General features: G+C 52.0%; 1 protein-coding gene across 1 annotated transcript in view; it reads right to left on the reverse strand.

Annotated features, from left to right (window-relative positions):
* The window catches only part of PLXND1 (plexin D1), an 83,751-nt gene continuing 58,498 nt past the window's right edge, over positions 1-25,253 (reverse strand). The window contains exons 23-36 of the mRNA XM_080387541.1: positions 24,955-25,062; positions 23,729-23,859; positions 23,110-23,308; positions 17,196-17,342; positions 15,006-15,162; positions 13,829-13,932; positions 12,721-12,784; positions 11,792-11,826; positions 10,032-10,136; positions 9,043-9,206; positions 7,428-7,575; positions 4,474-4,614; positions 3,454-3,528; positions 1-2,816 (exon numbers count right to left, since the gene is read on the reverse strand). Of these exons, the coding sequence (XP_080243667.1) occupies positions 2,700-2,816; positions 3,454-3,528; positions 4,474-4,614; positions 7,428-7,575; positions 9,043-9,206; positions 10,032-10,136; positions 11,792-11,826; positions 12,721-12,784; positions 13,829-13,932; positions 15,006-15,162; positions 17,196-17,342; positions 23,110-23,308; positions 23,729-23,859; positions 24,955-25,062 (1,695 nt within the window). The 3' untranslated portion in view covers positions 1-2,699. The remainder of the gene's footprint in view (positions 2,817-3,453; positions 3,529-4,473; positions 4,615-7,427; positions 7,576-9,042; positions 9,207-10,031; positions 10,137-11,791; positions 11,827-12,720; positions 12,785-13,828; positions 13,933-15,005; positions 15,163-17,195; positions 17,343-23,109; positions 23,309-23,728; positions 23,860-24,954; positions 25,063-25,253) is intronic.

Consider the following 25,253-nt stretch of genomic DNA (forward strand, 5'->3'; position numbering starts at 1 on the left):
CAGGGTTCAGCACCTTGTTTTATTACAAAGATAGGCTTTTCCAAGAGTTTGCCACTTCCACTACACAGCAGGTAAGGGCACTACACCCACAACATGTGCCAAAGTTTAAAAACATGTTACAAAGGGCTGAGGGGTTCAAGGCAACACTACAAACCCTCAAGCTTCTGCTCTGTTAAAGTTGTTCGTTTAAAATGGTTGTAGCAACTACCTTTTTTTTTCTTTGGAAAAAATTAAATAATAAAGCAATAGGCCCCAATACATGGCCCAGTCACATCACCTGGAGGCAAACTATACTCGCTATTGGCTCACTTGTATCCTTTCCTTGTAACAACATGGGGCTATTGCTCCATGGCCCTTTCCCCACCTCCAGCCAAGCTCAACGTTCTCTGCTACCTTGGTCCTTATCACCCTTGCCTTCCCTGTGCTGGGCCTGCCTGTGTATCTGGCAGCTATTCACAGTTTCTAAAAGAAAAAAATAACATTCAAGATTTTTTTTTTGTGAAATCACTTTTAAAATAAAATGTAGCCCAGCTACATTCTTAAGAGTTTCTATTCTGAAGCCACATCCTCAGCAAAGACATTGAAACCTCCACAGTGTATGTACTTTTTCTGTAGTTCTCATAAAAAAAGAACAACAACAACAAAAAAAAAAGCCAACAAAACCCCCTATTATTCCCCTTTCCCTTCCCACTGTACCCTGTGCCGCCCCCCCCCCCCCCCCCCCCCCTTAACATACTGGATAAAGTCTATAATTTGTTTTAAAATAGATATCTATATACACATACACAATTCTGATGTTCCAATTTCTGACAAATGTGGCATTACTGGAAATGATGGGATGGAGGCCACCTGTCCATGGCAGTAAGTCACCCAGGAGGAGTTTTTGGTGGACCTAAGTCATCTAATACCAGGTTGCATCCTTGCCAGCTGGATTAGTAACAGAGGCTCACCTTAGACCCTGCCTGGAGTGAGGTAGTAACTTCTATTTGGCAGTTTGAAAATGCAGTGATGACGGCTGGGTTTACTTTTCACGGGCAGGTTGCCTTTGCCGACATGTGAATGTTGGCTTCAAGCATGTGGCATTAGCTGTGGTCCAGCTTCTGCAGTGGGGCCTGTGTGATGCTGGAGAAGACCAGAGTAGTCATGGCTGCCCTGGCTGTGGGAAAGATAAAGTTGTCTGCAGAAGGGAGAATAGCTACCAAGGTTGGACAGGGGTTTTGCCCCTGCGTGGCTGCTGCAGGGCAACAGTGAAGTTTCTAGGTCTTGGATGAGCTGTGTTTGTCTGCGCAGTGGGACCCTGCCCACTGACCCCAGCGTTAGCGTGGGACGCATTCTACCTTTGTTTGCAGCTTGGGGTGCTGCAGCTGCTCTGCTGCCCTGCGTGAGTGAGCGCATTGTACTGCCAGGGCGATGGGGTCCAGTCCCTTTGCCTTTGTGGGCCAAAAAATAAAAAGACTGGACATGCAGCAAAACTGCACTCTCTTGGCTGCTCTTGAGTGACAACCATGGCGGGCTGGGTCCACAGTGAGCAGAACGAGCTGCTTTAGGAAGATACCTCAGTAGCACTGACCTTGGTTTCAGTGATGAGGACCGGGAGATGCCGGAGCATGTGGGGCAGAGGGGGGGGACGGTGCTACCTGGTGTTTTGCCCTGTGCGTGGCTCAAGCCTGCTCTGCCAGAGAGCTGTCGGCAGGAGCTGAGCCCCGCTGGCACGAGTGGCGTGACCCGGGGCAGCGCCACAGACATGTGCGCAGCCACCACGGCAGGGAGACCCGAGTGTGAGGTGTGAGTCCTTCCCCTCACCCGCTATACTTGGTCCTCTGGGCAGAAGCCGTGCCTGCGACCAGCTGGCTGGAAGGTGTGTGGGGTATCTGCCTACCCGCTGCACCTCCCGCTGGCTGTGCACGCAGAACGGGAGTCCGGGGAAGGGGGAACAGCCCCTCCACGCTGCCTGACACATAACATGCTCCCTCCGGCTCCATAACAGCTGCCGCTGTTAGGGGATGAAGTGCTTCAGGCTAAGGCACCGTGCCTTAGCTGCTGGGGAAGCAACTGCTTTGTCTCAGCCCTGAGTTCCCCATGTTGCCCAAGTCTCAGATGGAGGAGTGGTTATGTTTACACATACAGTACAAAAATTAAAAAAGGCACAAAAATACACAGAATGCAGCAGATAGTGAACAGCTGATAGGAGTCCCTGGTGTTGGAAAAACAAGGATGTCAGAGGGATGGTGTGGAAGGGAGCTCAGACGTTGCTCTGACGGCCTTTGCCATCTCTGCTCGTTACTCCCTGAGGCTACCCTTCTGCTTTGCATCTGGTGTTATGGCTTCTGCAGCCCCATCTCTTGTCCCAAGGAGCCACAGAGAGGGATGCAGGGAGCCGCTGACTGCTCAGGCGCTGATCAGAGGGAAGTGGTGAACTGAGCTTGCCACAAGTGTCATGTCTTTGTTTCTGGCTGGAAACAGCAAATAAATTATGGGTGTCACAGTGCAGACCAGAGGGTTTTTGAGCTGCTCAGAAAGGTGTCTTGTGGCTTCTTGTTTGGTGAGGGAGCCCTTCAGCCGCAGGCCAGGCCCACCCCACCACAAGACTGGTTTGGGAATGACCCTGGTGGAGGCGATACATGGTGTGTCCGTGGCTGAAGGCGGGTTCCCTACGGCACTGCGCTGTGGAGAAGGTCACTTCCAGCGCTGCAGTTGGCCTAGGCTTCGCTGCAGCACTCGTAGATGTTATCCTCCATGAGTGCAATCACTTGCTCAAACTTGTGCTGGAGCTGGGTGCGCTTTGTTGTGGGATTGGCGTCCAGGGCGGCCACGATCTGTGGGAGACATGGGCAGGTGGGTGGCTGAGGCAGTGTGGGTGCCCACATGCCAGCCCTGTCTAGCCTGAATCCCAGCTGGACCTTGGTTGGGGAGAGCATGCCCTGCGCGCTCACACACCTTGGTACCCTCCGGCTGTGCTGGGGTGCAGCTGGGTCCCTGGGCAGGGGGTGGGAGCGGAGGGGAATGCAACTGAAAACCATCACAGTAACAAAGCTCATGGTGCAGAGGCAGCCAGCAGCGCAGGGGGTCAGGTGCCAGCTGGGGCCACTGCCTCTGCTGAGGGCGGTGGGTGGCAAGTTATTTTGGGTCTGGACTGCATCAGCGTGCTCTGCCCTCCTGAAAGCACCTGTGGGTCTGCACAGCAGGCAGCTCCGCTTCTCTCTGGCCCAGCCCAGCACTATCAAGATCAGCCAAGCATAGCTGGCCTTCTCTTCCAAGAAGTCGTCAGCCAAGGGATAGGAGAGCAGGTGCACCTGTGCATGCACATATTACATACGTGTCTGGGATTATGCAAAAAAAATCATCCATTTTCTGTGGGACCAGACACAGGCATCTGAGTCCTGGGTTACAACATACTGCCTGCTATTCCCTCTGCAGCTGCGCTGGGGGCCGAGTGCGGCTGAATCCACTTACCTGGGAGCGGTATCTCTTGGCGTATTTGTATATCTCAGCCATGGCAACGTTGGTGTTGAATTCATTCCGGTATTTCTTTATAAAAACAGAACAAAGAGGGGTGGAATATTAACGTGGTGCAGCAAGCAAATTCAAGCCCTATCAGCAGGCATTAACTAGATTAAAAGGTTTTGCTGGGGTGTTTTTGTTACTGTTGTGTTGATGCAGCTGGACTTTTGCCTTACTCCCTTAAGGAAGGTGCATTTGCTTACATCAGAAATGGTCTCACTCTTTTTAAAGCCAGCTTTAAGTGCCACACTTGGTAGCACTGCTGACCCCTCCTTGTTCAAGTTCAAGCCATTTCATAGGAGGGGGCAGCACAACAGCTGGGCAGAGGAATGCCGGCAGAAAAACCTGCTAGGTGGCCGAAGCTAAAACACTGTGGGAGACGGTTTGATTTTGAGGAAGCTGTGGCATATGGCTGGCAGGACTTGGATCCGGAGCGTGGCTGCCAGCTCCTGTAGCTGGTACCGGGGCCGGCATCCCGCGGGCTGGCTGCCAGGGCCGGCTGCCAGCAGGCTGCCTGGGACACGGGGCTGGCCCTGGCAGTTGGTGCCCGGGGGGCCAGCTGGCCGGGGGGAGCTGCGGGGCTGCACCGATCCTTTTCCAAACTTCCTGGCTTTTTGGCACTGATTTTTGCTTTCAACTCCCAGTGGTGCCAAAGCTAGTTTCGTTCAAGCGAACTCGTGGGTGTTTACTGCAGCTCCGGCAGTAATTGAAAAGTGCTTGAAATTAGGTCAGATGAAGTTTGTGTGTGGAAGTTTCAGGCAAAATAGCCTTTCTTGTTTGCTCCTTCCAGTATCTAAGCAGTAGCCAATTGCAGCCTAGCTGCGTTCCCTGCCGCTCCCAGGCTCCTGCTGTCAGCCAGAGCGGAGCAGGCTCAGTGCTCCTCGCCGCTGGCAGCACACTGAGCCTGCGGACCCTGGCACGGGGGTGTGCACCGGCCGAGCCCTCCCCCCGCCCCCACCCCAGCAGCCTTACCCGGGACTCCTCCGCAAGGTGGGCGTTCATCTCCTGCTCGCTGAGTGGGGGCATGTCATGGATTTGCTTGTAGTATCGCTGCACTATCTTCCGATACTCTGGGATCTCCTTGGCATACAGTAGTTTATTGGTCGGGGAGTCCTAGAGCAAGGATGAGATACTGAAATTGGATGGCGTCACCATGTTGCTCCTGGCTGCAAACTTATCCTGTTTGTCTGACCAAAGTGCTAACCATCATATGCGGACTTCAGCTACAGCTGGGTTCAGAAGAACAGCTATGTCTTTGGTCCTGGGTTTACACAGGCAGGAGTGTGGTAGGACAGCACCGAGGCACAACACACCTAATGACAGAGGTGCCTGCTTAGCCACATCAAGGTGCTGTGGGTGGGTATCGCTCAGCTGCGGACCCACAGCACCGTCCCTCCACCCTTCTTTCTACCGTGAGCTGAATGTTTGTTAGCCACAATGCCCGTGAAGGTGGTCTATGTGAATGTGTTTGAATTTGCAGCAAGGGCAGGCTAAAAAGCACAAGCAGGGTCAGGCAAGGTGGCTTGCTGCCAGGTGATGCTCTGCAGATGACTGTGGCATGGCTGTGTTAGATAAAACACTTGTGCTCTGTGTGTGTGGAAATCGGTAATAAGGGAAGGGCTTCTGCATGCGTTTACTTGGGTCTCTCAAGCAGCCAGCTTGATTTAAAGTGAAGAACAAAGCTCTCTTACAAGCTGAACTTTGTCAGTCAAAATGTTGGTCTTGGATTTTTCATGTAGCTTTGATTTATTTTGCATTGGCTAACCCAGCCTGCCCGGCTTATATTGAGTGCATGTAAAGTAATTAACAAAAAAACTGAGTTCTCTTGATTAATGTCAGCTTGGACAAAGCAGTTTTAACCTCTCAGCCACAGGATCAGGTTGTACCAGTGAAGGCATAACCCTGCCTGCACTCCTTGCAAACACAAGTATGAATTATTTTAACCTCAAGGCAGTCCTGCCCTGCTGATACCATTACCCTGGGAATGAACCTGGCTGCCTGGCACAGTGTTGCATCCCGAAGGGAAACAGCCCCAGGCCTGGGGGCACAGAGGGGAGTAAGACCAAGCTCCCCAATGTTCTGACAGGTGGAGGGGGAGGGGGAGGACCTTCAGAGGAGACAAGCACGGCAGGGCTTTAGCTGTGGAGGCAGCATCTTCAGCTGCATTGGGCAGTAAATAAGGAAGCCTGGGGTAACTGCAATCTGCTGCTGCAATATGTAGCGTGGCTAATGCTGCAGGAGAAATGGGAAATGGGCACCAGGCTGTGGCACCAGATCCCACAGCAGTTTATTTTCAAACCCAATGACAAGGCATTACAGGAGTATAGCCAAGTTACAAAGCCTGCTCACAACATATTTTTTTTTCCTCTTGGAAAAAAAAAAACCAACCCATGCTGCCTCTCTTTTAAGTTAGTTTTTAATTGCGCTTGATTTGTCTGTATTATGAAGAGATGGGTACTGGCTTATTAACTGCTTGTGTGCTGTAGATGTACAGAGTCTGGGTCTGCTCTCACATTTGCAGTATCAAGAGCAACATGCTGAAACCAGTGGATGAATGCAGCCCGGAAAACATTCAGTGATATGCTGCGTGCATATGCAAGCTGATTTTTATGCTGAGGATTTATTCTTCCCATGTTACTCAACAATTCCTTCACTTATGCTATTGTATTCCTGAAAAATGTTTCCATCTGCTGTCTGACTCCAGCTGACCCCTCTTCCCCTCATCCACAGCTTGACAAGGACAAACTGTAGGTGTTTTGTAACACATGCAAAAAAAAAAAAAAAACCAGACCAAAACCCAAACAAACGAAAAACCAAGCACTCATTAGATCTTCCTCCAGTATTGATGTCTCCCAGTGAAGGCTTCCTGTTGCTCTCAGCCTGGGGGACATGGGGCAGCACCTGCCTCCTGCCTCTCTCTCTGTAGCGTCCCCTCTACATCACGCACTGTGCTGCTGCCAGCCTCTGGGGTGGGGGGCAGCAGGGGATGGTTTTTAGCATTTCTTAATAAAACCTGTTTACGTTGGGAAGTTTCAAATGTCAGCACTGCATTCAACCGAGCCACTGAGAGAACAGAAAACATGCGTGCTGGACGCCTTGCTGCCTGCCAGCCCTGTGGGACGGTGCACGGGAGCCCAACGGTGGGAAAGGAGACACGGCCCGTGCAGGCTTGCGTTGGCCCGGGGGAGGCTGAGCCTCCTGGTGCGCCGGGCCCCGACCCCGTGCCAGAGGTGGCCTCATGTGATGGAGATGCTGCCATGGGAGGGGCGCACCTGTGGCTGTGCTGGCACACCGGCGGCAGTGCCCTCCGAGTGCTGATGGACGGTGGCACCAGGCTGTCCCCTGGCAGGACCCGCACCTCCATGTGAGCTAAGCTGGTATGTGCTGACCGTGTTCATGGCTTGCCCAGGTGAGAGGCTGTGCAGAAACCACTGACAGTGATGATTAAAGCTTCACCTGAAGCTAGGTCATTTTCCAGCCTGCCACTGGGGGTTTACATCATCCCTCTGCTGCTGTTATGGGACTGTTATGCTAATGCTGTCCCCTACACCAGCCCTGACCGAAGGAGCTGGGCTCCCCTGTGACCACAGGGCAACTCGTACAGCTGCTGGGTAACACCGAGCAGACAAGCTGGTGGCTGGCCCTCCCACCATCCTCTGAGTCTTCCGGGCTGGGGTCTTTGGCCACCCTGGCTGCAACTGCGTGTTCCCGCTCCCTGACTGCTGCTTGTGACAGAGAGGGTGCAAATTTCAAGCTCAAGCCTGAATGAAGTGGTGGGAGAGGGAGGGGGAGAACGCCATCCTTGGAGATGGCCAAAACTCCATGGCATGAACCAGAGCAAGTGGCTGCCAGCAGCCCCTTCCCACCCAGCCTGGTCTCCATCTGTGATGCCCGAGCAGGAGTGAGGTGTCCTCTCTGGACGATACCTTGCCCAGCTGCAGGTCGGACAGGGAGCAGGCATCAATGAAGGCCTGGGCTATCACAGAGAGACATGCATCAATGTGGTCTGTCTTGTCGATGTCAAAGACGAACTGGGGGTTCTTCAGGATGTTGACCCAAAACCTCAGAGGTAGGCTGTGGAGGAAACAAGCCAGGAATACTTTTGTACTCCAGAGGGAAATGGGAGGAAATGCAGGAAAGATGATGATAGAAAGTGAACAGTAGGGAGGAAAAACCTGAGGAGCCAGGTTCTGCTATTAAGCACACCCTGGTAGTGTACAGCCCTACTGCCTAGCTAGAGGGGCAGGCGCATGTCTTCATCCTGAAGAGACATTTCTTCAGGCTGAAGCACACGGCATGGGCAGGAGACTTCATGCACAGTCTTGTCTAGGCCAGCGTGTACCCTTGCTCTTTCAGCAGCTCCCCGAGCCAGCTGTGGTCCAGGACGGACAGTGGCAGGTTTGCCTGCATGGGGCTGCTGAATCAGGCTTCCCCACTTGCTGGCTTTTGTAGTGATGGTGTCAGCTCCTTCTTCTTCCCTGACAGCAACCATCATCTGGTTCTGATGGTAAGCCTGGTCCTATGAAATGCATTTCATGTGTCTTTTTTTCTGCTCTCTCATAATTTTATCCTCCAGTTATTTTTGCTGCTCATTTGGCCACAACACAGTTTCAGTATATCACTCGCCCTCCCTACCATCCCTCCTCAGCAGCTGAGGAGTCAAAGCTGCTGTAAGTCTTTGCTCTACTGGCAATTAAAGGTAATGAAGAGTAGGCAAATCTGTAGCTCAATGGTTGTGTCTGCAGGCCTCCTATCCCAGCCAAATTTGGTTTTTATTTTCACATATGGGGCTGGAAACAGTTACTGTTCCTGCAGCCTCAGAAGCACTGAGCCTCTTCTCACCACTCACCCGGAGCTCCCTGCTCTCCCCAGCTAAATCTTCTGGTCGTTCCCCGCCCTGCTCCATTCCCCCCTTCACTTTGGCTCCCCCCCTGCATTCCTGCTGCTCATCACGTCCCTCAGCACCACTCCTGGCTGGTCCCCAGTGCTGTGCTGCCTGCCAGCATGCTACTGTCACAGCACCAGCTCCTGGAGTCCTGCGAATACCCTGGAGCCTCAGCTTGGTTACAGAGATAAGTCGGGAAAAGTGCCCCCAAGGGCTGAAAAGCCAGAAAGTGAATGAAAAGGAGCCAAATATGCTGTTTTTAAAGTCTCCATGATGTTTTAAGACCTGACATGATATTGGACTCTATCTCAGATACCCAGTGCTTGGAGCTAACACTACTGCTGTCTCCCATTGTCCCATCCCGCTTCTGTTTCTCCTTTAGTTATTTATAGTAGTGTGCCAGTTTGTTCTGCCCTTTATCTGCCTGTGCCTCCTCTTCCAGCTCGCCATTCCTCTGAGCTCTGTGTTCAAAGCTTTCCAAGCCCGTGTTTGGCCTCATCTTTCACCATGCACTCTGCCACTCCTCCTGTTTTCCAAGTCCCTCTTCAACTTTTAGCAATCTAATGATTAGTCCAAGACACCAAGGCTTTGGCAGCTGCTGCTCTGGGGGGATGGATGGAAAGAAGGAAAGAAAGAAGCAATTTCCCCTTCCAAACCTGTTAGTCTTCCAGATGTGCATGGTGTCAGGGTCTGTGATCCCTCTTTTCTCTGCTTGCTCCTCTAGGAAGTCAAAGAAATACTTCACAGCCACAGGTGGCTTATCATCTCGGATACTGAGAATGGCTTTGAACAAGTCGTCCAGGAACTTCTGCAGCGTGCCCTGCAGGACAAGTGCACACAATGACGGAAAACTGGGGAAAGCAGCAGCACCCAAGCCCAGGAAAACAGTGTGAGGGGCTGCCGCTGCTGTGCACAAGGGGAAGGAAGTCTTTGCTGCCAGTTGGGATAAATCAGAAGAGAAAGGGGATGCTGAAGCAGGGAGGGAAAGGTTTGTTTGTGCATAGCAATATAATTAGCTTGCATTTGGGTTTAGTTTCTTTTGGCATTGAGATTTTCTTTCTTGCTGCTAGGATGTCACATCTGTGATTGTTCTGCACAGTAAATACAAAGAAGACTAGAGACTGTTGGCCATTCTTGTGATCTCTGCTCCAGTGAGGCATCATGCTGGGATTAAAGATGGGCTGGGAGCCCAACTGCTGTAGCTGAGCACTTGCAGAGTGGGTAAGTTCAAATCTGAATTAAGATCACACAGATATTCCCCCTGCTCCCAGAGCTGAGCATCTCCATCTGCCTTCCCAGTAGGATCTCTCACTGGGGAGACAGGTTCAGGTCTAAACTGTGCCTCACACACTGAGGTGGTCAGCATCCCTTCCATGTGCACAGACCCCAGCCCAGCCTGAGGAGATTGTGTAGGGCTTCACGCAGCATTGCTGCTGCTCCGAGGGTGAGCTGGACAGCTGGAGGGAACCCAAGGAGCTGGTGGTGCCTAGCAGCCTCGCTAAATGTGCTCCAGCCGTCCAGGATGGAACTGTCCCACTGCCTCTCAAGAGCGACTGGCCCTGCAGCGCTCCTTCCCTGGAGTAGGCTTCTTGCTACAGACCACAGACAACCCCCCCTGCTGCGAACGAGGCATCCCATCCCCTACCTTTGTGGAGAGCAGTCTGGTCAGGTAGATCTCCGGTAGGACTTTCTTCCGATGGCTCTGTCTGTGGGACTTTTTATGTTCAACGGATTCATCAGTTGGGAGAACCTGGTCCGATATATAACACGGTCAGAGCGCTCCTCTCTGGAAGTGTCACACTGAATTTTCCTTTAAGTATAGAATTTCAACTACATATAAAATTCAATTAAAAAGCAGTTACTGTGTCATAAACACACCCTTATATGGCTTTAAAAAAGTGATTCATAATAGTCAGGTTTTCTGACATTTGTTTCTCTTGTGCTCTTTATTGCCTCTCTCAAGCTAGACAAAGAAAATTAAACAATCAATCTCACTTTGCATGTCAGGCTGTTCGCCTTCCTGGTCTCTGTGCACTACTGCTGTGGGGCTGCAGTTTAGGCTCCTGGAAGCAATGCACAAGGCTTCCACGGAAACCAGCTTTTCTTAGATTTGGAAAAAGTGCAAGAACGATCAGCCAATATTCCTACCCTGGCCTTTTTAAAAACAAAAATAAATATTCCCCTGGTCAGGCCAGTTAACTACTGCTCTATAATGACCTAGCAAGCCATTCAAGTTCATCTTGGCATTGTTTTGCATGTGCACATTTGGTTTCCCATCCCCTCTCCCTCCTTGCTCTGTATTGTGTGCATGTACTCTATTTGAGCACAGAGCCTGCAGCCAAGAAAAAAAATAATCAGGCTATAAAATACTGTTATGTCCATAAGACATTTTTTCATAACAGATTTTCACAGCATTTAGCACTTTGTACCTCCAGCGTGGTGCACAAGCAGGAACTTACAAAACCCCCCAGCTTTGGGAAGCAGAAGACGGCATGCTGGGGCTCCCAGTAGGTGACTTGACCAAGGCTGCGCAGGGTGCTACCAGCAGCATTGCACCGTGCTCTGACCGTGCTCCTGAACTCTCTCTGGCTGCTGACAGCTAGATCAGGCACAACAATGACTTTGCTATCCTGGTAATTTTTTATTATGTTCCACAGTACTAAAGCTTGTCTACAGATAACCCTTCTGCGCCTCTCCGAGCCCCTCTGAAGAAAACTAACGAGCCCTAATCCAGCTTGTTCATCACGCCTGACATTCCAGCCCATGGAGATGAATTAAGTTAATATCAGCAAGGCTGGGACGATTTTCTCTTTTATCACATACACTGAAAAACCAGGACCCACAGACTTAAATGCAGGAGGAAAGAGGGATCACCATGTGCAGCCAGCCTGGCTGGTCACCTCATTGCTCCCAGCACTTTCCAGGCTCTCAACAGCCAGGCTGGCAGCAGAGGACAACCTGGAGCCCTGCCTGGCGGAGGGCTCACCACAGCCCAGGGCCCACCCCAGTGTGACAGGGACCAGCTGCTGCCGGGGATGAAACAGCCTGTTCGGCACCCATTTGCAGGGATGAAAGCAAACAGACAGCCATTGTAAAGGTGAAATACGTCAAAATACATGTGAGGTTAGATGGGTGCCCTTCCACTGCCGCAAGGAGCCCTGCCTCCAGCATCCTGCTGGCACCCTGGGCTGGACTGTGTCGCCTGCCCATGCTCTGCCAGCAGCCTCACTGTCCTGGCAGCAGGAGAGGTCTGGGAGCGCAGTAGCTGCTGTGACCTGTCCCTTCGTGTGTTGGTGCCATGCTTCAGAGCAGGTGTCCTGGAGCAATGGCTCTGCTCCCCTGGGAGGGCAGAGCGACCCCCGGCCCCCTGCCACCAGCCTCTGCAGCCAGGAGCAGGATGCTTACCAAGTGGAAGTACTTCTCGGTGTCCAAATCTTTCACTGTGAAGAAGAAGAGACACAGTGGCTCAGTTGGGGGACTCAAACTGAAACCTGCTTCCACAGACACCCTCTGTGCCTTTGCCTTCCACAGGAACTCCAACACTGAGCTGGCATTCCCATCCCAAGTGGCCTCAGCATTTTTCTTTGGTTTGGGGTTGTTTATTGCCTTCTGGGGCACATGGCAAGTACCTCAGATAGTACTTTAAGGAGCAGTTGCGGTCTCCCAAAGGGTGTTTTAAGAGGGACCCAAGAGGGCAGAAGAGCAAGATCAGCACACCGGGTGCTGGCTGTGGTTCAGGCAATGCCACCATGCACCGCAGTCATTAACGTGCTAAGTGCCTCCACTTCGCCTGCCTGTCTTGCTGTCGGTCCTGGGATGGCCACCACCTGCACGGCAGGACTCCAACCTGCCGTCCCTGCTGGGCGCACGGGAGTGTTGCTCAGCTGTAGCAAGGGGGAACGCCGTGGGAAGGAGGGAGCTGCGTCTCCTGCAGCTCTACAGCTCTCTCTGCCCCAAATGTATGCCACAGTGTGGGCAAAGGGGTCTGCAGGAGAGCAGTGGAGACCCTGCAGGACCCGGAGGGCTTCCTGGGCACATCCCGGGCTGCTGGCCAGTCAGCTTGCTTGGCCGTGCCAGTCTTGCTCCGTGCACAGCATCTTCCCTGGCACAGTGGTGGCCCGACCGATGCCCAGCTCTGCACAATGCACCGTGATGAAAGCGTGCTCTGCGAGTGCTGACAACACCGGAGCCAGCCCTGCCCGGGCTACCACCACACCCCAACGTCCAGACAAGGCTGTTGACAGCCGGCTCTCAGCATCCCTGGCTGGAGACACCCCTCTAAAACCAAAAGTGTTTCTGCCTGGTCACCCGCAACAGGGGAAGTGAGACATTACCTCTGCTCAGCGTGGTGTCTTTCTTGTCTGACAAACTCATGGCCAGTGATGCCCCTTCGGGGATCTGCAGAGGAAGGGAAGAGCAGACTTCGATGACGGGGGCTGTAATGGTGCCTCCTGCAGATCCACAGATCCCAGAGATCCCGGGAGCTGGGAGACGCTGGTGCAGTCGCTGCTCTGCCACGAACATTCTCTGCACCTCCCATGTCCCTGCTCCCCACCTTGGAAATGGGCAGCAATGGCACTGCCCTATGTGGAATGGGTTTCTTAAATGCAAATACAAGATAGTGAGGTTCTCAGATCTGAAGAGAATCAGGAGAATACGTGTATCCAAGATATATTTCTGGATGTCGGCACCAGGTAATTCCAAGAGGAAAGAGTGTATGCTGTGCAGATGTTGTTTTGCTTTTGCCCAGAAGGGGAGAAGGAACCCAGCTGCAGCCCAGACCCCTGGGGCTGGTACTACCTCTCTGTCCTGAGGGGCACCGTGCCTGCAGTGGCGCTCCGCAGCACGGTTGTTACCCAAATAATACTACTAATAAATATTCAGCTCCGGTTTTGATTTTCCATGCAGTGTTACAGAGCAGTGAGGATTATGCTTCCAGGCATACTGGAGAATATGGAAATTACCTAAGAATTTCCGGTTTCATTTAATTTCAAAAGGAAAAATGAGCAAGAAAACAGTCTGATTCACCACATTTCCCCCCACTTTTGGCCCCTGCCCCTCCATGGCATCCCTAGCCCCTGCTCTCAGGGCAGGCAGTGACAATTGCACCAGTGATTTCAGCAGGAGCATGGATCAAGAGCAGAGTGATATTAATCAGCCAAGCTGGTGGCCGTTGGGAATAGGAGCTTTTTTCCCTTCCGCTTTCTGTTGTCAGTAATAACTTGTTTTGCATGAAGAGTGTTTAATTAGTTTCAGTGTGTTGCAATATTAACGAGCTTCTCGCCAGGGCAGATGTCTATTCCCTGGAAGCTCTTGCGGAGCTATGGCAACCTCCCTGTTTGTTCCCGATGATCCTGTTTTTGGAGGGGGAACTGCAGGTTGCCCCTGAGGCCAGGCAGGCTCTGAGGAAGCAAAGCCTTCCTGCAGTGCTGGCAGGTTTACCTTGTAATGTGCTAATGTGTTGAGTTTCTTCCTGCCGTCCTCCACCACTGAGGTGTCATCGAGGTCCCGGAGGATGTAGCTGTCGGTGCTGGTGGCGAACCACTCTGAACACAGAGGAGGGAGAAGTGAGGCACCAGCCTGAAGGAGGCACGTGCAGCAGGGCTGGGGGCTCTGGGCACCAGGTGCACAGCTCTCAGGGACTGCACAGCCCCACTGCTAAGGCCTCTGGGGTTCTGTGAAACCACAGCAGATGTTCAGCAGTGGCCTCCACGGTTAGCCCCTGGAGTGGATACTTCCAGACCAGAGCGGACCTGGATGGACCTGGGAGAGGTGACTAAGGCTGTGCTCAGAGAGGTGAGGAAGAGCACGCCTCCCCCTTCCCCTCTCCCTGTCTCACCCCTGGGGACCGTGTGGGACCTGCCATGTGGAGCACCAGGCAGGTGAGATGCTGCATGCCTGCACATGGCCACCGAAGGCTGGTGGCAGCTCCCGCAGGGCAGAGCTGGCCACGAGCCTGTGAGCTGGGGACATGCCACACACACCAGCTGGGAGGAGCAGGGCCCTGCCACGGCTCCAGCCTGGGGCATTCCTTGGAGACCCTCTGGCACTGAGGACATTCACCTTGTGACCGCGGCCAGCCAGGGCATGTCTCCACAGCCCACTGCACAGCACGGAGGCACCACAAGCAGCATGGGTTTCTCTCACCAGCACTGGGCTTGGGTCCTTCTTCAATTTTGGGAGAAGGAGTTGGCCACCAGCTAGACAAATGACAGACCTGAATCTATGGCCGGACAAGAGTCCATGGGCTCAATTCTAGCTGCATATGGAGAGACATGTACTAACTAGCCATTCACAGGCCCAGGGGGGGTTTGGAGGGTAACCCTTCTGGAGCTAAGGCCATAGGCTTTAAAGGGTGCAAGTCCAAGCATCCCTCTGCTGCACTTGGGCTTTCCTAAAGCTCCTTTGCAGTTACATACCCAGTTATTCCTGCCCACCAGCATCTGGTCCCATTGCTCATTCCCGAAGACCATCCTCAGGAAAAGGCTGCCCTGACATCTGTTCTCTCATCAGTGCCACCTCCCCCACAGCCCTTTGACAGACACCAAGAGCTACCATGCACCATCGAGTGCTTCATCTGATTTTAAGGACTGGCTGGTCCAATGCATCTGGTCCTTACCGAGGTCAACGTCTTCCACCCTTGGCCACTGGGAGTAGGGGACGTTCTTGCAGAAGGCCTCCAAAATCTTCTCCTTCACTTGGCTGAGTGTGTCTGTGTCCATGGCCCTGACGCTCAGGGAATCCATCCCACAGCCTTGGAAGGAGACGTTGAGGTTCTGCAGGCAGAGGCTGTGTTAGGGGTGACCTGCCCATTTCTGCGGGCTCCTGAGGACACACGGAGGCTGCAGCACCTGTCCAGCTCTCCCTGGAGTGCCCTGGGCTCCGTGCTGCTGGAAATCAGGCTGAAATGTGGTCATCTAGGCTTTACCACAAGTGAGAGGTACTGATTTATAGCCGCCTGGAGGCTGAAGACATGTTTGTTGATGGAGCCAGGAGGACACAGGGAGCGACGCTGTAACCTCCTCGCATGCTGCCTTGCTAATGGGCCTTAGCCCTGACATGCAGAGACCACCTCGGGGTGGGAGGAAAGGTCAGCCCCCATGACTAGTCATGTCCTCAGCTTCTTGGCTCCGACCGGTGACTAATAGGACCGCCAAGGCTCATTGCTCAGCCTCTCCCTGATGCAATGGGCTGAGGCCCTTTGTTTAAACAAGCTTTAAGCATGCTGCAGGCTAGGTCTCTGCTGCAGTGCTGGAGCCCGCCACCAGCACCACCCAATAACCTGCTGGAGAACCTATGGAGCAGTGGGCCAAGCAGCTGTGAGGGGCTGCAGGCTTCCACAAGCACCAGCTCGGACCTCAGGCATGCACAGCCACTGCCACAGTCGCAGCAGAAAGCTGCAGGGCAACAAGAGCGACTCATAAAAAAAAAAATCCTCTCCTCTTTTGGGATCAGCCACCACACCAGTCAAGCAAGGAGAGGCAGAGCCCAAGAGCCTCTTCCTCTTGCAAGCCATGCAGACCCAAACACTAGCACGGCGTCTCCCTCCTGCCCAGGGGCTTCGCTCTGGGACAGCTTCAGCTCTGCCTCTGCTTATGCCCTCTGCTCCCTGGTGTGCCCAAACCTGAGAGCAACGCTGCGCCTTTGTTTAGTGGTGAATGCAACCCTGAAGCCATCTCACTGCCTGACTGGCGAGCCCAGGGCGGGAAGCTGCAGGTGCCAGGAGCATTGCTTGGGCATAAGCACAGCTGCCTCTTAGGACAACACTTGGTACACGTGAGTTATGGCTGGGATTTTCACAGCCTAGAGGTTCCTTTACAAACACTGCTTTTCAGTATCAGGATACAGAGACAGCATCCTTGGCCATGAATGCTGTGAATACATAGGTGAAGTCCCAGTTTTCCCCATAGCATTAAATGAAGATGTTATGTATACTATGCAGGTGCTCTTCAAAGCAGAAGTTCAGTTACCAGCAATGTGGGGGACTGCGGTGAGCAACCTGCAGTTGCTCTCCTCCCTCTGACATGCTCTGTTCATACTATTCTTTTTCTGCAAAGTAGGAAGCAGCCCTGCTTCCCCTGCTCAGACTTATGAAGTTACCATTTCTGGCGGCTAATACTTTGCGCCCTGCTGCTCACCCTTCTCGGTCTGCATTGTAAATTTACAGGTCAATTGGTAACAGGAATCTGCAGAGGATGCAGAGCTCAAACCTGCTCTGAGTTACAGTGATGCACAACTAGGTAACCTACTGACTTCAGTGAAGTTGCTCCAGATTTATGCCAGGTAATTGAAAGCAGGATTTGACCCAGGCTCTGGAAAGGTGTCTGCTGAATTCTGCGTCAGGCTCCGGAGGGAACTGAGCCCTTCACATGCACAGCCCTCGCCTGCTCCATTCCCACAGGAGGCATTTTGCAGAACTGCTTTTCAGATTCACTCCTGTAACAGCCTGGGCAAAGCCCTCACCCTGAGACTCATGTTTACAGGCAGCACCTTCCCACTGCTAGCGAAGATGCTCTTTTGCTGGCAATGGTAAATCTGTTGCTTTAACTCACTGAATATGGCAGAACACATTTCCTTACCCCTCTTCACTCCTAATCTGAGCTACTTAGGTGACCCACCAAGGGACAGAGGTGAAAACAGTCACTACAAGCCTTGTTCTGCAGTTGACAGCTTGGGCAGTGGCAAGTGCCTCTGCGGGTATGTAATTTACATGGTTATCATCGCGCCTGCACAGGTACCAAATCAGTCGCTTGCACAGCTACCCCACTGGGGTACACACCCGTCAGAGCCCCGGGGTGTAGGTACTCACCCTCGGCTTCGCCTCGATGTTCTCCCTCAGGAGCCACTCCTCGTTAAGGGTGTACCTCGCTTTCCCCGTAATGGCATCGATAGAACCTTTGTTAATCTGCTGTTTGATGGCACAGATCAAGAGGAAGAAGGGCTCTCCAACTGTCTCCTGGGGAAGGAAAGAAGGCTGAGTGAGCAGATCAGACCTAGTGGTGGTAGCTCCTTCCAGCAGTGTGGCAAGGACAGACTCTGTGCAGACACCGAAGGTGCCCCTGCACATTGTGGAGCAGGACCAGTCCACCCCCGGTGCTGCAACCCCCTGGCAGGTGCTCGGTGCTGTCGCCCCTGCAGCTCCCACCAGCATCTCTCTGAGGCTGCTCAGAAGTTTTCAGACCTGTGGCAATGTGACAGCATAGATGAGGAAGAGGACATAACAGTCGACAACAGCCACAGGCAATTTTCCGGGCGGGGGGGTGGGTGAACTGTAACTGTCAGCACCAACATACCCCATCCGACTTCTCCAACAAGTACCGCAGGGCTGAGGGCTGCCACAACAGGCTGCACCAGCATTTGCTGCCTCACGGGCAGAGTGCTCGGGTACTGCTCAGAAGGCAGGGGCATATGTGTAGCTGGGCTGAGTGGGTACATGAATGCACGATGCTCAGCAAACTATAAATGTGCATTAATTTACATGTGAAATTACACATGAACTTCAGGGAGAATCTGGCATACCCTGGTACGGAGATGTTTCTTGCAGTCTGACAGGGCACAGACCATGTAACGTACTGCATTCAGCAGGACAAGGACGGGGCTGATGTGCACAAAAATCTGGGTCTACAGAGATATTTGGGTGCCCAGCTTTCTCATGAAGGCATCAGCCGAGCCCCTCTTTGCACTGCCTGGTTTGCCATTGAAATCCATGGAAGTGAGCCCACTGTGTGTGCCTGTGGCTCTGGGAACTCTCGTTCATACTTCTCATACCACAGCAGAGCCCTGATCACAGCAAAACAGAAAGGATCAGGGTCAACAAGCTGTTCCCATGCGACAGCAAGCAAACACACCATTTAACTCCTTACATTCATCAAACTTCATCTTACAGGAGAGAGGCAAATTGTGACACTGCTGCAATGAAAACAAAAAAGAGAACAGGGCCCAGCTATTTGCGATGCGGTTCAGCTACACGGTTTAATGTCAGATTTCTGATCCACTTCTACCTGCTACGCTGATGTGCAAGTAAAACATAAGATAATTCCTTAAGAAACTTTTCAGTACTGGAGTACATCCCATTCTCCCTATTGTTCATGTGCAATTTCCTTCCAACGACGCAAGTGCAAATTACTGCACATTTATGTACTTTCTGAGCCTCACACACACCCTGCACAAACACTCCTGCCATCTGAAATCCTGCTCAATATCGGATGATTTTGATATTTATCAGCTAGGAGCTGCTAAATCCTGTTCAATCTGCTTCTTAATTAGGAGCTGGTGATTCTTTTATTCTAATTGCCCTATAATTGCTAAAGCAATTAGTTTGATGTCAGTTTTGATTCGGCTGCATTCAGCGCAGTTGACGGTAAGACACTACAGCAGGGCTGTAGGTGGGCATGCACCATCTGTGCCAATGGTGCACCCACTTTCTTTTCTGAGGGCAACTTTTTTCATGAACACTGGGAAGCCCCTTGGGCCTTCTGCTGGAGTTTGATGACCTCCTGCAATGCTCCTTCTGAGCATGCAGCATGGAACGGGCTCAGCAACAGAGCTGCCAGCATGGAAAATGGAAGGAGGCACAGCTTCCAGCAAGCAGAGAAAGATGTGAAGTCTTGAGGACACAGAGAAGCTGAGGACCACAAACAGAGCACAGAAAGTGTCAGAAGACACAAAAAATAGTTAGTTTCTGAGGGAAAAGGTGGGCATACAAGGTAACAAGCAAGGAGGTGACACTGGCACAGAGACACCCCCAGGCTGCAGCACCTGCTTGCCCCATAAGTGATCTGTGGAGTACTGCCAAGCTGACCCTACACAAGAAGTCCCAGCAGCTCCTGATGATGGCCCTGCTACAAAGAGGAACTGTTCATATCGCATGGGCGTGAGCACACAGTGGGGATGAACCCAAGGCTAAATTCAGCACTGGGTTTTGGAGCCTGCCCCGTCCCCGCCGTGGGAAGCTCTGGCCCTGGCCACAGAGGGACACGATAGGACTGCCAATGGCCACGCAGCTGGCTGCCTCCAAAAACATTTAAAAAGTGCGAGTCCTGCTGATACAGGAGCCCTTTATGGTTTGAAACCAGCACAGGCTACATGGGAAGGGGCTGACGATGTGGCACCTTCCTGCAGATGTAAAGGTGTGCTGGAAGGGGCAGCCGGGGGAAGTGGAGGAGCTTCAGACCTGCCACAGCATGCACGAGCAGGACAGCCCCGGGGCTGGCCACGTGGGAAATAATGACAGTGCTCCGCGGGTGAGATACTATTTCTGTTTGGCTTTTAGGCTCAGGAACTGTGGGATGATATGGAAATCTGCAAAAGTGTTAATCAGAGAGCAAATTTCAAAGAGAGGAAAGAAGGTCTGGCAGGCAGGGACTAGAGATAAAATGGCAAACTTGGAAACCTCAAGCATTGTTTGGAAAACTTGTCTGGAAACAAATCAAAACTGTCTTTGGACTTGGCTAGTTGGGAGAGAGGAAGTTTAACTAGAAGAGATCAGTGCTGATTCAGGACAAAAAAAATACTTAAAACACAGTCTGGGGCCTTTTTTCCTCCTATTGTGAATGTATTTTAATGAGACTTCATTTTCGTTTTTGACTGAACTGTTATGGGCTCTTAAAGCTACCCAGGGCACTGAAATAACTTTGCAGTAATGGAAAGCATAGTTCAGGCTGGCACTACTTGAACTGTTTCACGCACGATGAGCGTGGGAGGGCTTGTTTTTTATATGCTGGGGAAGAAAAAAAAAAAAAAAAGGTTTAGAGCACAGACTGGATTCACATGCTGCTGCCCTATTAACAAGGCTGACAAGCCATCAGAGGTGTCCTCCCAGGAACATATTACAGCCATTTCCAAAAGGTCTTGGTGAGACTGGGGTGGGAAAAGCACAGAAAACAGCTGCTTACCCCAAGTGCCTGCTAATTTTTGCATGATTATCTATTTATTTGTGTTCTGTGAAGAACCAAACCTCAGATCCATCCCACATGCAAAACGTTAGGAAGCTCGGACCCAGACCTAAAAGCTGAATTCCAGGACCTGAATTTTCCTTTAACTCCCTGTCTGTCCCCTGATCCTGCTAGGAGCCAGGCACAATGACACCACGGTATCTCGTGGGGGAGGCTTTTCTTCCAGCATTTTCCACCAAAGCTGGAGCAGAAGGTAGGGACATGGACCGTTTTATCTACAATTCTCACTCAGTTCTGCAGAAACGGAGGTCTGCATCAATTGTGCAAATGCCGCAAGATTCCTCTGAATCCAGTCCCAAGCAGCAAGACTCCTGCTAGCTCTCCGTCGTATCTCCTGCATGCAGGGAGCCAAACCTCCCGCTGTCAGTGGTGACTCCATTGCCTTCAGGTGCCCTCCACATGTTCAGACCACTAGCAACTGTGGCCTGCAACTCCTTCCCAGTTGAAGACAGCTCCTTCAAATCATTTTCCCCCAAAACACAAATGGATGGACTGTTAGGCAGAGCATTAACGAGAAACAAATGTTTCGAGCATGTAGCGTTGACTTACAAGGGAAAATACAAGCGCTTGGAACCTTTCCACTGCACAATGGCAGGGACCTTTGCAGCAGCTGTTTTGAATAGACGTTGTGATTAATGGGGATAATTCAGGAATGAAAACCAGACCCATCGTCACACGTCTGACAGACCAATGCTAGAGGCAGGCAGGCAGCCTTTTTTTTTTTAACCAAGAAATGCCTCTCTGAAGGCAACAGAGCCTGATCCAGAGGAACGCAAGGCACAGGGGAGGCATTTGACTATGGCTAGTATTTAAATCACAGCCCTGAGCTGAACCCGGCCCGTGTGTGAGGGGGTGCCACCTGCCTGACTGCAGCGGCTCCCTGCTCACCTGCGCGGTGGGGAGGGTCCCGGCTCTGCTGACCCAGAGCCAGACCCCTGTCCCTCTGCAGAGCCAGCTCGTGTCCGCTTGGGACAGTCAAAGGGCTCTCGGAACGCTGCTGTCTGAGTAATTCTCTTCCTCCTCTGTGCTTCAGCAGGCAGCACAGCTTCTCCTCTGATTGGGTCCCTCTGCCCTCACCATGGAGCACACGTGATGTGAACATCTCTTGGACATCAACTCTGTGCTGCGCTCTAGTATGGAACTGTGCTTTTCAGCAATGGGCGATTGGCCGCGGCGGGCGGTGCTGTGATGGTCCCCGTGGCCATGGTTTCAGGCTGAGCATGTGGAGCAGGGAGGGGACTGCAAACCCAGCTGTGGTGTTAGCCCTGCTGAGGGCCGGTCTGCAGGCAGGTAGAAACGCGGGTTCAGCTGATGGCCTCTCTGCTCTGCAGAGGCCACCGCCGCAGACCCCTGCCCGTCCCTACCCCGTCCTGCCTCCTGCGGACAGCTCACACCAGCGCGGCCCCGGCCGCAGCCATGGCCCCCGGCCCCACCACAGCCCCCAGCCAAGCCTGCAGTGATGGGCACCTCCCTGCCAGGCGCCCAGGGCAGGGCAGCACGCCGGCCCTCGGCAGCTCCTCGCCACTAATTAGCTGCACAACATGCCCAAGTCTTCAGGTCCATGTGATAAGACTCAACTTTCTTTTTTCTTTTTTTCCCCTGAGAAAGCCTTCTTGCACAATGTCCATTTTTAGCACAAACTGGAGTTGGATCAGATGCCTTACATGTGGTCTCCACTCTCCAAAAGGAGAGATCAGCACTTTTTTCCTGCAATCGTTTAACTACAGGAACAAAAACTGAAGATTAAAAAAAATTCACTGTCACTCCTTTTTGCTCTTACAGGCTGGATAGCTGCGCTGCATCAGCACAGCCATCCTTATTTGCTCCTGTAACTTTTCTTGCATTCTACTGGCTAATTATGTGAGCTGAAATGAAAGATTATGAACTACAAAACCACGCGCTTTAGGACAAAAAGTGATCATCAGCTGGGATCAGAAGTCATTACAATATGTATGAGGACAATACAGTATTGCTTCTGCGGCTATAGCAAACACATTGGGAAAAGAGATTTTTCAAAGGCTTTTTCAAGGCTCTCCCCTGTGGGTATAATGGGGTGTCCTCCAATTAACTGCCATGGAATCAATTAAGTTATTGCTCAATTCTTCTGGGAAATTCCAACAAGAACTGGCAAATGTTGGAGATAAAGCACTGAGCAGATGGACTGTTGATGTGCTCTTGAGATGCCAAATATATTCCTTTTCCCTACCATGAGAAGACAGTCAAGGCTGCTGGGACAGACATTCCACCTCTCCTGCCTGGCCTGTGTGGAAGCAGAGGATGCCTCCCACACCAACAGGCACCGACATGGAGCATCCCCTGCCCCAGCACCCTCCCGACAGCTGGGGCTTGAGGCAGACAGTGCTGAACTGGCTGGTGACCATCAGCACGGCTGCATGAGCTGGTCAGGGAAAAAACCAACAAATAACTGGAACCATTTCCAAAACCTCAAGCCATTCTGGTTATTTTTCACCTCTCCTAGGTGAAAGGGTGAACACCTGAAAGCATGGTGAAAACGTTAGTTCGTGCTCTGGCCTTGGGAAGGGTCTGCTGAGAAGTCTGATCTCACCAAATCCCCGGGCAGAAGTGGAGAAGCAACTGAATTTAAGGTTGCTTTTCTACACTTGAACCTTTCAATACACTGGAGTTTGTCAACCATTAATGACCGTTCAAGTGGCAATGCTGGCAGGTATTTAGGTCCTCAGCTGTCTCACGCCTCCCACATGCAGCGCAGGACTCGCACCCACAACAGCAGCCATCTGGTTCTCTTACTCTGAGATAGCTGTACATGCAGATGGACATCCAGTTGGTGAGCATCTTCTCCACCACGGATTCCGTTCTCCTTAGCATCAGCTTGGGGTTTTTGGAAGCTGAAGCATCTATTAGATCCACCAAGAGGTCCTTCATGATGCTGGTGTAATACTCCAGTTTCCCATGCAACGCAATAGTAAGCAGGGAAGCCAGGTTACATCTGGAACACAAAATTGTGGATGACTCAAGCACCAACCCAACAAGACTAAACTGCTGACTGGCATAAAAAGCCCCCAAAACAGGAAGGCAGTATTTCACACAATTTTCATGAGCCTTCTCAATGGCATTAAAACTTCAAACCCTCTTTCAGTGCTGCTGGATCTTGGGCTGACACGCACCCTCTTACTGGTGAGCCAAGTGTTCAGGGACACAAAACATGAGCGAGTCGCTCATTGTACCTTTTGGTGCTCTTCAGAATAATGGAGGTTTATGGCCATCTGTTTCTAACAGAAAAGCAGGAGGCAAGTGTAACCCAACCTTCAACTGAAATGCATGGCACGAGACACAGCCTGGATCGCTTACGGGGAAGGAATAAATCAGTATCCTCCAGCTGCCAAGTCTTTAGCTCTGAATCTCATACCTGTCTCTAACAGCAAAGTCCTTCTGTTGCTCGAGAGCATGGACAAACACGATGAGAAAGTGCTTGTTGTTGAGTAAGGTGGAGAACAGCGAGATCCCTTCTTCCATATTGGGTCTGCAGTTTTCAGGGATCTAAGGAAAAATATAAGAGAGCAGAGTGAGAAAGACCCTGCTTGTTCTTTTCCTCCAGCTTTTATCCTTCCTGACGGCAAGGATGTCTCTGCTGAAGGTGGAGGCACTGAGCTGAAGACCCCTTCCTCCCTCTGCTCAACACAAGTCAGCAGCAGGCCTTCCCGGCGAGGGCATGACTGCGTGCACCACACGGCTGTATCAGAAGCAGCTTGCCCTGCTGGGCGGTGGCAGTGGCCGCTCCTCTCTGTTTGGCACTTGTGAGGCTACCTGGAGTGCCGTGGCCAGTTTGGGGCTCCTTGCTATGAGAAAAACGGTGGCAAACCAGAGCAAGTGCAGCCGAGAGCTGCCAAACCAGCCAGTGGGCACAGGCGGAGAGGGCTGGGTTTGGTCAGCCTTAAGATGAAGCTGTAAAGGGAGATCTTGCTGCAACCTTCAGCTGCCTTGTGGGAGGGCAAAGAAAACAGACCCAGGCTCTGCCTCCCGTGCTCCACTGGGACAGTGCTGAGGCAAGGGACACCAGATGGAGCATGGGACACTGATTAAATATAAGGAAGGAAGTTTCCACCTTTAAGGTGGTCGGGCACTGGAACAGGGCCCCAAGAGGCTGTGGGATTTCCATCCTTGAAGATGTTTGACACAGCTGGACAAGGCCTTCAGCAATGCCACCTAGCTGGAGCTGCTTTCAGCAGATCTCCCTTCCAACCTAGAGTGATTCTCTGGTTCTTTGACTCCTACTTCTTGTCCGCATGAAATGCAGCTATGGGACAATAACAGCTTTTACAAAGTCCCTGGTTGGGAGGAATCTAATTTATGATGAGCTGCGTATGGGACTGAAGTGACATATAATACAGTAACACCCAGGAAGAAGAGCCTGCAACAGAGCCAGGGAGGCTCTCAGGACAATGCTCCTTCATGTGAGAGCAGATTCACAGATCTGCCTTCTCCATTCAGCCAAAGCTGAGCGGACGGTGGTGTTAATTGTTTTCAGTGACCGAGCACCCCCACGCACCACAACAAAACGCATGGCACTGTTAACACACACGAGCATAGTTAGCAACCACTCAAAAGCATTTGTTTTGTTAGCGGGTTACTCACTTTCCATTCCCCCACCAGGAGCGGATGAGTTTCCTGGACCTGGGAGCCCACCTGGGAGCTGAGCTGCTGGGACGGCAGGATGTAGCACTCCTCGTAGAGCGAGGAACACTGCAACCAAGCACAGTGTTAGGGAAGGGTGGCTGCACCCGGCCGGGAACCTCCTCATTTGCCGTGCACCACAAGGGAACAAGACGGAGAGACATGTCATCGGGACTGAAGACCACCCATTATGAAGAAATGCATTGGTAGGGTTTACAAAGCTGTTAAACACTTCGCAAGAGCCTCTTGAATGAAAAAAC

This window comes from Falco punctatus (assembly GCF_963210335.1).
Source record: "Falco punctatus genome assembly, chromosome: 4".
NCBI classification, from domain to species: domain Eukaryota; kingdom Metazoa; phylum Chordata; class Aves; order Falconiformes; family Falconidae; genus Falco; species Falco punctatus.